General features: G+C 42.8%; 1 protein-coding gene across 5 annotated transcripts in view; it reads right to left on the minus strand.

Moving 5' to 3' along the window:
* STUM (stum, mechanosensory transduction mediator homolog) overlaps window positions 1–13,511 on the minus strand; it is a 35,689-nt gene extending 22,178 nt beyond the window's left edge. For 2 of the 5 annotated variants that reach the window (XM_015857146.2, XM_015857145.2), the window contains exon 1: window positions 13,241–13,511. In XM_015857146.2, coding sequence (XP_015712632.1) covers window positions 13,241–13,427 — 187 coding nt within the window. In that variant the 5' untranslated portion in view covers window positions 13,428–13,511. The remainder of the gene's footprint in view (window positions 1–13,240) is intronic. The other 3 variants (XM_015857147.2, XM_032443640.1, XM_032443639.1) reach the window with 3 other exon arrangements.
* Window positions 13,512–13,900: the final 389 nt, after the last annotated feature.

A 13,900-nucleotide genomic window follows, 5' to 3' on the forward strand; every position in this document is an offset into this window, starting at 1 on the left:
AATACGAGTCCACTAGAAAAGTGCTTTTTATCTTTCAGTCAGTGAAGACTAACAGCTTTGCCAAACTGCTCAGCAAGAAGAGAACATGAACAGAGTTCTTATCCTTCTCAGATTTCTGACTCCAAAAAACTCATCCTTCAATATTTTTCAGCATATGCAAATAACTGCATACATTTTTTCTACTTGTTCTGTTTTGAACATACTGTCACTCCTCTCCTAAGATCCATACTGAGCAACAGCAGCACTTCATCTAGATTTTTTTATCATAGCATTTTGTCACTATTAATGATAACCTAGCATGAAGCAGTGTCATTATGTATGCTATCATTTTCTTCCTTCTGAAGAATGAAAGAAAGGAGGCAGAGGAGCTAAAGCGTGGACTCTTGAAGAATTTTAAGCACCTAATTCCCATTGAATTCAAGGAATTCCAGCCTAAATCATACCTGGGTCATGTCTAAAGCCATAGCAAAAGGGTTGTCAAGTACTTGATCAAATTCGGTATCCCTTTGTTCAGTCTCACTGCACTCCAAGGCTCTTTGCAACAGTGAAAGTTAAACACAGACTAGGATTATGAATCAATTCATTTCTGAAAATAAGGATCTACCAGAAAATGACAGAACTGCAGACTGTTCAAGGTAGTCATGCTTGTCTGGAAAATGTCTTTCCTGTGCTGTCATAATTAGTGTTTCTGTTTAAACAGCACTGGTTTATTTTGTTGGGTGGTTGGTTTGTTGTTTGTTTGTTTTTTTACTGAGGAGAACAGAACTGGTCTAATGGTGTATTATCAAATGCTTATATGGTGCCACTACACAAGAAAGAAAAAAAATGGTCTAAAGAAAACCAGCTGCCAGGGAGTCACTTTCTTTTTAGTATAGGTTGTAAGCCCATATCAGAGCCAGCAGAAGGGAACATGCATCTGTGCCACAGCAAATCAAGTGCAAAGTCTTACTGAAGCTTAAATAAGCTTAAATTTAGCTTAGTTTAACCACGGTTTCACACTATGCACTTCCTAGGAGATGCTTTCTTCTGCTGCCTCTGTTGTGAGGTAGTGTAATCTCACTGCCTCAATCAGGCTTCTGATGGAGTGGGTCAGTGCTCCAGAAGTCAAAGGAAGAGTGAGATGGGGAACCTCCATTAGCCATTGTAGCCAGAAATCACTGCCAGGCACTGTCTTGGTTGGCTGGGGTGAAGTGAGCTGAGGCAAGAGGAGGAGAAGCAGCTGGCAGTTACAGATACTCATTTGCTAGTCCTATTGTTAAATACAATAGCTCTCAATGCTACATGTAAAGAACATGCAAACATCTCTCCCCTACCTTCTGTGCCATGAACAGTGCATGGAGGAAAGAACCCTGAATGTTCAGCACATGCTTCAAAGAACTGATGTAAGTATCACCATGAGCAGTGAGTGCATTGAGAACACTTGCTCCAGGTGTTCAATAGTCAACAAAGTTAATATGGCTGTAGGCTGTATTACAAGAAAAGATGCTATGGAAGAAGCTATAGTAGCATTACCAAAATGAGGGACATGCTGTAGTTCATTGGCTTTCATTCATCTTCCTCCATAGGATAGGAGGAGAAAATAAGATGAAAAAGCTTGTGGGTCAAGATAAGGACAGGGAGATCACTTACCAATTACTGTCATAGGCAAAACAGACTTGACTTGAGGAAAATTAATTTATTGCCAATTAAAATAGGTTTGGATAGAGAGAAACAAAGACATTAAAACATCCTTCCCCCCTTTTTCACCCCAAGTACAGTTTCACTTTTCCATCCCTGATCTTTCTACTTCCTGACTGCAGTGAGCAGTTTAGAGAAGTGGCTGAATGAGGAATGGGCAGAGAGTGTAGTTAGTTCATTGCCATTTCTCTGTCACTTTTTTTCTCATCACACTTTTCCCTTTGTATGGGAAATTGGTAATCACAGCCTGAACCTCTGATTAATCATCTGAGACAAGTGTTGAGTCAGCTGTGGGAGCACAGGTGAGAGTAATTCAGCTGTGCTCCTGGAAGGGGTGGAGCTTGACTCCACCTCCTCTAGACCTCATTTAAGGGCTGACCACCACTAAGGCAGTGTCTCTTGGAGATTGCTCCTCAGTGGAGATTGCCTCAGTGGTCCCAGCAGATCGAAGGCTTCCGTATGGGTGAGTTTTTCCTGTAAATAACCTTTTGGGTATTTACAACTACCATCTTTTCATTATTATCACTATACACCCCTGGTCACTGCTAATCATTCAATGGGGCTTTAGTCCCTGCTGGATTATGTGCTCCAGTGTTGGCTTTTCGTGCTGATTTCTCTGACCACTAACAGAGGCTCACCACTATTGACAGCTTGCCACCAACACCCAATAAGCATATTCAGAAAGATCTACCAGAGTTACAGGTAAGGGCAATAATAGGACTAAGAGGACTCATGAGAAAGATAGGAGGTCTAAGTTTCAGAAATACTCAAATGTACTGAGACATGGTAGCTGTTCACGCATTAAGAAACAGCCTGGAGATCTTTGATATTTGAGCTCTTTAATGACAAGAGATCTAGCAAGATATGTGGGAAACATATGACGTGTTTTGAAATGATTAAAGCAAAGGTCTTGCTTTGCAAACCACCTAATGGGTAGCTTTCATTTAACTTCAGGTATCTGCGAGGGATGGGTCTCAGGCAGTTATTTTTAGCTCCCTTTTAGTAAAAAAATTAAAAAAAAAAAAAGACAAAGGACCCCAGAAAGTGTGATTCACTTCACCTGCTTCTGAGCAGTGATGAGCCGCATGCTGATAGTGCCTAATTCCTTCTCACAGATTGTAACAGCAGCCAACTCAGAGTACAGGTAGACAAATCCCATCTAATATGTCCAGTGAAAAGAACACTTGCCAGTAAGCTATTTTGAATAAATAATACTAATACACATCAGCTCTTGATTTGGTATATTAGCTAGCTATTCAACTCCTTTAGGAGGAGCTGCTGTGTCAGGCAGGTTATTGCATCCAACTTTGTCCATTACAGCTCTCTCTCTGAAAATCTAGCGCAGAGCAAAGAGCGAGTTTGGACTCTTCTGCATTCAGCGTAGAGTACAGGCATGCTGTTATGGGCACAGAAGGAAGAGAAGACTTAACTATATTTTTATGGTACTCCTGTAATACTATTGAAAATATATTTAAATGTTATTTTTGCGATTCTTCAGCGGGGAGAAAGAAAATACAAGTTCTTTGTTCTGATCTTTCAGGTTAGTCCAAATGATCTTGATTATTGTCTGAAGGCTTTGTGATGCTGATAAAATCTGTTGGTGTTTTTCTTTTTGCACTGACAGGATGGCATCCCTTAAATCTGATGTTAGCTCCTTTCATATTACCTTTCTCCTTGAGGGTATCTTTTTACAACATGACAATGTTTGAATGGCTCAGATGAGCATTGTTGCTAAGGAACAAGTGCCAACTGTGTATTTAAGACTTTGCCTTTAAACATACAACTCAAGGAAGTATTTTTCTTTTCATTACACCCCTGTATTGTATGTTTCTATTAAGACTTCTGTGATTTGACTCTTGGGGTTACATCTCTACTACAGTCCACTGGGATAAGACCTGTTCTTTTCCCATTTTCTGTGCAGTGCCACAGTGACCTACACAAACTGTATAGGTAACAGATCTGTTTTACAATTGCACATTTTAAGGCCACAGTAAGAGTTCATTCTACACTGTTATGTAAACAAGTGTGGATACAGTGGAGCTGAGCTACTGCAAATATCTGTTGGCACTATACTGTGGTGCACAGTACAAATTAGCATTCTTAGAAATAGCAACTCAAGAGCACATCGGTGCTACAAAGCAAACTTAACTTACTTGAGCTGTTGGATTTTGTGTTGTGCTGGTTTTTGCTTTGTGGTGGTATGTTGTTGGGTTTTTTTGTTATGTAGTAACAAAAACATACTGAAGTTTTTCTCATGTACAAGATGTGTATTTCACAAGCGTAACACAGATCACAGGACCATGTGAGGGAGTGACCAGCACCTAGGAACTACAAACTGCCTCATTCATCCTTTCTACTGATGGCATTTTCACTAATGCATGGCCCAAACTTCTTGATTCTTAGGAAGTTCAAGAGTGGTTAGAGGCAGCTTAGGAAAAACAGCTTCCTGGGGAGAGATTAAAGGAAACAAAGTATGGCGGTCATCTGAGGCACAGAACTGCAAGAACTCATCTAGATCTCTTGCCATTTCCAACATCAGCTTCATTCAGGAAGATATTTTCCTAGACCTCTCCATTCAGTGAATTTGTTTTGAAACAGGAACATTTTGTACCTGTTTTGTACTGGCTCGGGTGATCATTGCGCTAAACAGTGTGTCTTGGAGCCCTCAGATATGTCCTTTTTGTAATTTCTCTGAGCTCTGTCTTGGCACACACTGATTAAGTAAGCAGCGAAACAATGTATAGTGATATGAAAGTGGAACACACATGCACACAGGCCAGATTTCCAGTCTAGTCAGGGCTACTAGAATCTACCTACCACAAAGAAGAAAAAGCTTTTCTTCCTAGTGTCGATAATACACAATAATTTATTCATTGTGGCTTCAGTAGGACTCAGTGTGTAGCTGCCAAGCAACAATGGTTCCTAGGAACTGATACCTGATCTGAATTCCATTCATGGCTCCACCACAGATTTCATTTATCAGCTGCACGCATCTCAAGGAGATATGTCCCATTTCTAACTATGTTGCCTTGAATCTACCATTCAAAGAGGCTCCATTCGATCTTCCATTTTGATGGAAATGTGGCTTTTCCTCTTGGCACAATTTTGATTAAGGAGTTATTTGTATTCAGATGTGTTGTTGACACAGAATGGTTGATGTCTACACAGAGTTCCCCTGCTTTCTTCTATCCACGCTCATGACTTGCCTCAAGCTCTGCCTCACACCTATCTAATTGTATCAAAACCAGTTTGCTTATTTTTTCAAGGGGTTACTTGCTAAGCAGACCCATGTAACTGGGCCTAGAATCAGCACCCTCATCTGCTAGGAGGTGTCCCTGCCCACAGCAGTTGGGTAATGATCTAGATGATCTTAAAGGCCTCTTTCAATCCAAACCATTCTACATTTCCATGCCTTTATGGGCCATTTAACACAGCAGTTTCTGTGGTGCCAAGTTGTCATCTCCTTTCCCCAGTGCAGAATATCGCACACAATGCTGAATATTCACACATACAAAAATCATGTTTATGGAAATTAAATTGTCATAGCAACAGAAAAGGTCTCTCAAGTACTTTAAAAATAGAGAATTAACAAAACACATTTATGAAATCTAAGATCCATTATTTTATGAATGCACTTAGACAACCATTTATTGCCTGTTTTTCTACCTACATAAGGACAAAATCATTTAAAACAAAGATTTCACTTCATGATGTTGGTATATGTAATTGATATGTGCATACCTATAAATACATCTTTTAAACTAAAAGAGTAAAGGTCAGTTTCATCTGGACGGTGTTATACTAATGTGATCATCGGGCTCATTATATCTCAAGTACATTATTTTCATATTTTATGATTCATACTTTGTAAATTGAGTCAATTTTTCAACATAGTAAGCTTGTAACCATAGCACATTATAGCACAGTTTATTAATTTCCATTAAAAAAAGCTCAGTTCTTCAGTGGCCAATAACACTTACTTTATAAAGTCACATACTCATTTGACTGATTTTTCTTCTCCCAGTTCTCAAGATGAATTTCACCATTTAGGTTTCTCATTCTATAGAAAGTAGCCTGTTATGACTTTTACAAAGCAATTATCCACAGACTTAAGCTGACAGAGTTTGTAAGTGTTGCGTGGATATTCATCAATGCTTGTATCGTGCTGAAAAAAACACCTAAATAAATAACAAGCTGCTGAGATGCTGCAGTATGTTCAAATTCACATTCCCAAAGATGGCGGACTTAGTCCCCTACACAGCACCCTTTATAAACATTAGTGAAGTTAGAATTAAGAACATCTCTGCATTGAACATGACCTTGTTCACCAATTGTGTTCCCAGAGTCCTTCTATTGGCCGTATTCACTCTGCCCACTAGCAAGGTTTGACAATTATCCATTCTGGGCATATTCTTTAGGTATGCTTATAACAGGAATTTTTAATGTAAGTTAGCATGCTACCAGGGCTGTTAAGCACTGCAATAGGCTCCTCAGGGAGGTGGCTGAGTCACCATCCCCGGATGTGTTTAAAAACCGTTTGGATGTGGTGCTCAGGGACATGATTTAGCAGAGGGTTGTTAGTTAGGGTAGTATGGTTGGGTTGTGGTTGGACTTGATGATCTTTAAGGTCTTTTCCAACCTGAGTGATTCTGTGATTCTATTCTAATTAGCTTTCTCCAAACATCTCATATTTTCTACTTTGGATGTTTCTTGACCACAGACTTGAATGCATAAGTGCCTGTGGTTTTGTCTAGTCGTACTCGAGTCATGGATTAGTTGGCATATTTTTAATTTAAAATCTCAGTATAATATTGCTGTCCTCCAGTGTTTAAAAGTCATGAATCAGATTCTTCAATACTGAGACTGAAAAACACGTAACTTATTCTTTCTTCTGCCCTTTCTCCCTTTTTTTTTTTTTTTTTTTTCTTGAGAAAGCATCACATCCCCAAATCCTGCTCCAAAGCCATGAAGGTTAGTTACATTTTTTTCTCTCCTTTAACGAATAGTTTCTCATCTAACCAAGAGCCTTAGGGGACAGGGTTCCAAGGAAACACCAAATATTGTGGCAGTCAGGATTGCATTGTTAGGCCTTTTGAAGGACCATCAAGTAGTTAGAGAGAAAATAAGGGTTTGGTCTCTGACTCTCTTGGAATGGAAAAACTGGGCTTTGCACTTTCTATATAATAAAGATGTGTGATGCTAGGTCCAGCTATCTGCTGCCAAATAGTACTGCTACATCGGTTTTGCTATACGTGCATCACTACATAATTGCTCCAATTCACAGACCAACATTTGAAGGGCAAGTGGGCTCAAACTGGAGTTTCAAATAAGACAATACTGAATTGGAGTAGCTGCAGTAGAGGCTGAGTTTTTCTTCTGCTTCCCTTACTGCTGGAGCAGCAATTTCTAGCAGAGGTAGATAAATGAAGACGAGACATAAATGAAGACTAAATACAAAAGAACTATAGAATATCCCAAGTTGGAAGGGACCCATAAGAATCAATGAGTCCAGTCCCTGGTTCCACATAGCACCACACTCTGCTGAAAAGCCTTTTCCTAACGCCCAGGCTAACCATTTCTGACACAGCTCCTTGCCATTCCCTTAGGTTCTGTCACTGTCACCAGAGGGATCAGTGCCTGTGCCTCCACTTCCCTTGTGAGGAAGATGCAGAAAGACTGTTTTAGGTCAGTCTGATTTTATAATTTGTAGAAAATAAGAAATGTCATTTATATTTCTCCTTTCCAGGTTATCTCTGAAAGCTTTCATAAATCTGTTGCAAACTTCAAGCTCTTTGACAAATTTAGGGACTATTTTAGAATCCTTTTACCATCCAATCTCATGTCTCTATGAAACATAAAATTGTGTATGGATTCTGAAATTCATTCTTCTGCTTTATGCCAGCTGCTGCCACCTATTGGAGTTTTTATTTAAGGTGCTGTATGTGATCTGATGGGTAAGAAAGAGGCCGAGAAACCTGAGTTCTGCTTCCCTTCTCTCCCTTCACTATCCTATATACAACCCCTCGGTGTTCTTTTCATGTTGGAAAAAAGGAAAGGGCAACAGCTCTATAACAAAGTTTGCAAACCTCTCTAGTGCTCACTGATTCAGATCACTAGAACAATTTACCTCTATCCTGTAATGCAGACTAGCCAAAATTCACCTGTTACCTAAGAACTCTCCTCACCCAGCTTGCATCTTCAGTGAGATCATGAGGTCTTCAGCTCTGTGTCTTGCATCAGAGCCCTGCATTTGTGATCCTGCCTGGAGAATTTGAAGTTTGCTCTGTGTTATGGTGGGTATGGAGCTCTTGGAAGAGGAGACATCCATAAAGAAAGAGGGGGAGTTGGACTCAATAATCCTTACAGGTCCCTTCCAACTTGGGGTATTCTATAATTCTGTTCAAATCCTTTCATTTGTTTTCTCTCTTACTGCAGGAAGTTCCAGTTCCTTCCCACCAAATCTCTGCTAATGCATTGTCCCAGGCTGTCCTTTTCTCCTTCTGGGCTTGATTCTCTGTTTTTCTCCATGTCACACCCTTCGTCTGGAACAGCTTTCCAGAGTCCTTAAAATTCAGCTGGTTCACTTGGCCATTTAATATTTCTTCTTTGCTGTCTGCCCCCACCTTCACTCTTTATCTTCAAGTACATCTGTCCAAACTGCATTAAATTACAAACTAGGCTGCAAGGTGCTGAGCAAACCCTATCTCCTCTCGTATTCATTAAGTAATTAATATATCCACAGGGCTGCTGAAGCTACAGCAGTGAACAAAAACGTCACTGGCCAGTTCTTTTGTCTTCTATTTTGATGAATGCAAAAGGTTGGGGGGTGTGAATTTATTAAGCATATAAGTTGGTCTGGAAATGACCGCAGTTCAGAAAGCAGCAGCACTGGCAAAGTACACAGCTTGACAGTGAAATGAACCAAAAAGTCCTTACAGACACAAGTAGAGCTCAACAGCAGACCTTTACCAACCACAATGAATGAAGAGTAAAAACTGACCAAACAACATAAACAGTAGTAAATATTTGGACTGTGGCAGAGCCAGTAGTTAAGAACAAAGTGTTGCTGTGCTTGTGCTGTGTATGTGCATAGCTGCATTTGTAAAGAAGGAGCATGAGAGGATGATGAGAAGATGTACAAGTGACCGTATAGTCTCAACAGATTAACACAAGGAAGGGGTCCAATCTAAAACAATAGAAAGGGAGGAAGAAAAGAATATATAAAGTATTCGAGTAAGTCTGAGCTAATAAAATACAACCGCAATGCAGAAAGCAACTTTTTTCATAAAATACTGTGAGGTACACCTCTGGATGCTGATTAAAACTCAGGGGACATGCCAGAGGCATTAGAGATACAACTCTCATTGGTTTTTGGCTGACTGAACACATAGGTTGGAGTTGTCTCAAATGAGGAGGAAGTTTTTCACTCAGAGGGTGGTGATGCACTGGAACAGGTTGCCCAAGGAGGCTGTGGATGCCCCATCCCTGGAGGCATTCGAGGCCAGGCTGGATGTGGCTCTGGGCAGCCTGGTCTGGTGGCTGGTGACCCTGCATGTAGCAGGGGGTTGAAACCCAGTGGTCATTGTGGTCCTATTCAACCCAGGCCAATCTATGATGATTCTATGATGATGATGAGTAATTAGTCATTTATTCTGATCACAAATTACCTGTAAACTAATTTTGAGTTCTAGAAACTTGTTTGTCATTCTTGATGGTCCAGACACTTCATGGAACAAAAATATTCCAGACTACTGAGTGCTGGCAAGATCTCTGAGTGGCTGTTTGCTACGATCAGCCAAGTAAGTTATATAACACACATCTAATTCTGACTTATATCTCTGTTAAAAAGAAAAGGAGGAAATCAGTAACTCTCTCCATGCTGCCCAGAGCAGAATCTGCAACAGTAGAAATCTGTAGATCCGGTTGTCCTTATGCCCAGTGTTATATCTCCACAAAGAATACTTAAGACTACAGCTGGTGCCACTGCTTGTTGTACCATGGAACAGTAACTTGTGAAAGCGCACATTCTACTGCAGGTCTCCTTTCCTGCCTTTCACATGCAGGTGAAGAATCTACCACAAAGAACTTCTTGATCTTTTCAGCATATGGGCCATTTTCAGTGGATACACAACTTGATAAGTGAACGCTACAGACAAAAGGGTTGCTCTGTTTAATTACACTGTCATGAAAATACAGCTTCTTCCTGCAGACTACCACTGGTGTATGCAACAAAGGCTGAAAGACTCTGTGCAGGCTGAGAATCATCCCTTCTGTCTCTGGTTGCCTGTGGGAGAGTGTCACACATGATCTCCACCACAGGCTATTCCATGCCTCACAGGTGGCTGCTCTTCTAGCTTGCGCTAACATAATCTTATGCTATGTATTTCAGTTACTCTCTGCTTAAAAATAGTATAGATGTGTAATTCAGGCTGTGATCCAAAAGTCCACCCCCTTCCTGACACGAGGGATTCATCTTGGAGAATACCTCATACTTAATTTCACTCGCTTCTCACATTCCCCTCAAGTTCCCCCCTTTTGCTTCCCCCTCCTCCCACACACGTGATGTTGAGAGAAGGAAAAACGGGTAGGAAGGAGGGCAAGATTCCTGTGTATCATCTCAGGGAATGACAGAGAGCCAGATCTTCTCCCACACTGACTGGCACGCGGCAGCTCCAGGAGAACACAGTCTGCCAGCTATAGGGCACGGCCAGCCCCTTCCTTCATCTGCCATCTGCAGCATGTACTGGCTGGAGGTGCACGCTGCTCAATCCTGCAGGAACTGGAAAACAAACCATACTTTGCCATCCACTTCTGCCAGCATCTTTGTCTGACTTCCTCCAGATCTTGCCGGGGCATGACTTAGACCCATGGCCTCAGAGACATCCCCAGAACCCCTGTGTCACCTGTGTGATGCAGTGAACACTGGCAAGTCAATGGCAGCAGGGTCTCTGCTACAGCACTTACTGAGGACACCAGCTCCCTCTTCTCCCTTTCACACCAGCTGCTCCTTCTATGAACCTGAACTAGGGACATGCTCCACCACACTCACATGAGGAAGACTACACTAGATTACAGAAAAGTCTGCTTTAGGACATCTCTAAGTGGTTGTGCCTATAGTGGGTGGATGTACACAACTGAGAGGTTCCACAAAACAGACCACAAGCAGGTGGGCTCATCAAGCTTCTCTAGGCTGTATTTGGTCTGAAATTGAATTTTTGGCAGGACAAGTTGAACGTACCCCCTGGGTATGAAACATTTCACCTGAGTCTTCTCTAACATTTATACAAAGAGTAATGAACACCCAGTTTGCAATGCAGAACTTGCAGTGCTGGGTTACTACAGGAAACCCTGAAAATTACCCCAGTTTTTCTGTTGAGAAAAAAACAAAAACAAACAAACAAAAAAAAAGTGTGGGGGGGCTGGAGGAAGGAGGGGAGGAAAAAAAGAAGAAACAATTGACTATAAACAAAGAGAAAGTGTTACTTCTCCTGTCCAAACAGTACTACAGCAAAGCATAAACAGCATAAGGTCTTTCAGACCACCTGTGTATCTGGTAGCTGGCATTAGCATGCAAGTTCTATGGGGGTGTTTCTGATTTAAGGTGAAGCTCTAGTGAACATGCACTGGTCTCCAAGCAGTGGAACACTTGGGTTTATCCAGGATTGCCCATTTACGTCCCCATCCCAGTGGCTTCTGACCCTTTATTGCAATTGTGTTGCAGAGACTATAAATCAGTGACAAATACATGCCAAACAGAAAAGGGATTGAATTCAGGGTTTGGAAAACAGATAACTTCCATTATCACATATATACAGATACACTAAGTAGGAAAAATATACAGCAAGCCTGCAAAGCATTATTTTAACAAGTTATATCTCTGTACTGCAGGAATCAATGGGAATTTTGCCATTTACTTCACTGGGAACAAGTTCAGATGCTAGATGGGAACACTTCACATCACCACTAATATCATTTGTGTTACAAGTGCTGCTCAGTTCACAGAGGAGGCTGAAGAGATCACGAGATCTCTTTTCATCCTGTTCCTACAAGCAGATTTGCTTTCCTCCCGTTTCCCCTCGTGTGTGGGCTGTGTGATACATGACAGGATTTGGTTCAGACAGCAAAAAGCTTTTCTACTTGGGTGTATTATTGCCGAGTAACATTTCTATGAGAATGAACAGGACATTAGCAGCTTCATTAAGAGAACCGTTCATTTATGTTGGATTATGTGCTATGCTTTGCAATGCAGAGCATTGGGTGTACCTCCAAAGCAAGAGAGAACGCCACAGGAAAGGGTCTGTTTGTAGTTTGTTTTGTTACTTTCATGATGGTGACTGGGCAGATGTCTACATCTCAAGGTAATCCCAGCATGGGGATGGCTCATAGGGTTTACCCTCTTAGGATGAGGGAAGAACAGTGGGGGTTTTCTAAGGTGCTGTCAAAAGCAGCATTGTGAAGCGTAGGATTAGTCAGAAGTGGTAGGAAAACTGTACAGGAAATCTCCTCTATAGTTGTTTGTTTTTTGTTCTATGCCTACAGTGGTGACAGCACCTTCAATGCGATGGGAAGCTACGTTCACTTAGCTCTGATTTTGAAAACTTCCCTCTGAAAACGGTGGGGAATTAAGTGCTAAATAACAATAGCTCAAAAAAGCATGAAAGTTCCAGGCTGGGGAGCTTGATTCATTGCTCTGTGTTTTTCAGGTGCCTGCACTAAGGGCTGTGACAACAGCACACCTCAGAGTGCAGCACTACAGCTCCGATACTATTACAGCTTATATCCCAATGCCTTCCTTTCCACAGGAAAACTGAGAGGAACTTAAAAAAAGCAAACGTTTTCCTCTGGAACACACCTGTAGGCTAACAGCACACACACACAAGCTGCATGCTTATATATGCTTATACATGCTGCACACAGCACACCAGGTTGGGGTCACATTTTAATCAGAAGGACTTTAAGATTCATTAAGGAATGAAGCCACCTGGAACAAATAAAGCAGGTGTGGGTGAGGTGGGAGCTTTTATTACTGCAGGGTGAGTTTTACTATCAGCCCCAGTAGCGGTATATGGGAGCTACAGGAGGCTCATGGTAGGCTGAGATCTTGTATTTTCCCAAAGAGGAGCACCTTGCTCGCTGCCAGACGGCTTGCACCCTGCCTGCTGTTCCAGGTGTGTTTGTAAGGCTCACTCTTCTGGCTCCGGCTGGCCTCAAGCTGAGTTAAAGGTAAGGATTTCTTAATTAGAAGGGGTCAAACAGAAACATAAAAGGAATTACAGCCGCAACTTAAAGATGCTTTATCTGCATCTCTCACCCGGGACTTGCCAGCAAGAAAAAGAGAACCACTGTGGTTCCCCGGCACCCGTCCTTCAGGACCTCGGCACAACAGAACTGAGTTCTTCCCTTCGTGGCCCTGGGAGCCACACCGCGATCAGCGGGACCCCACCTCCCACCTCCCCCCTCCTCAGCCCCGGGTCGCGGCCGTCGGGCGGTGCGCGAAGCGCCGCTCCCGTCTCGAAACTTTCCGCAGGGGTTCGCTCCCTCTCTCGGCTGCGGAGCTCCTTACCCAGCCCTGGCACGAAGGTGTTGAGGAAGAGGCAGATGACAGCCACGGGGAACGGCATGTAGGGGATGGCTGCGCGCAAGGGGCCCTTCTTCTCCCGGACCTGCACCACCACCCCGCTGGAGGGGGCAGCGCCCCGGCTGGGCTCCCCGCCCGCCGCGCTCTCGCCGTCTTTGGGCAGCGGATCCATGGCCGGAGCAGCGCTGGAGGTGCCCTGCCGGGCTCCCGGCTGCCGCCGAGCGCGCTCCCGCTGCCGCCTGGCCCCGCCCGGGGGCTGGAGCACCCGTCCCCCGTGCGCGCTCCCGCCGCTTCTGGCTCAAACCCTTCGGGGGTGCGCGCCGCCCGGCCGGAGCGTGGCTCTGCCCTCGGGGAAGGGTCCCTTCATGGTCAGATGGTCGTGTGGTTCTATGAGCAGTTTGATTAACTTCGGTGAAATTAGGGCACTGAACGCGTTAAGTGAAATAGCTGGCAGTGGTGCAGAACACCATTCTTAGGTTTAGCGTGTTAGTTTTCTGATAGCTGGATTCTCAACAGTAAAAACACAGACATCCCCTCTAAAATGTGTTACTCGTTTGGAGTGCCTTCTACTTATTTCCGTGGAAATCACAATAGATGCAAAGATCACAATAGCACTATTTCAGTAGAGCACCTTTTCAGCTACAG

This window comes from Coturnix japonica, chromosome 3 (assembly GCF_001577835.2).
Source record: "Coturnix japonica isolate 7356 chromosome 3, Coturnix japonica 2.1, whole genome shotgun sequence".
NCBI classification, from domain to species: domain Eukaryota; kingdom Metazoa; phylum Chordata; class Aves; order Galliformes; family Phasianidae; genus Coturnix; species Coturnix japonica.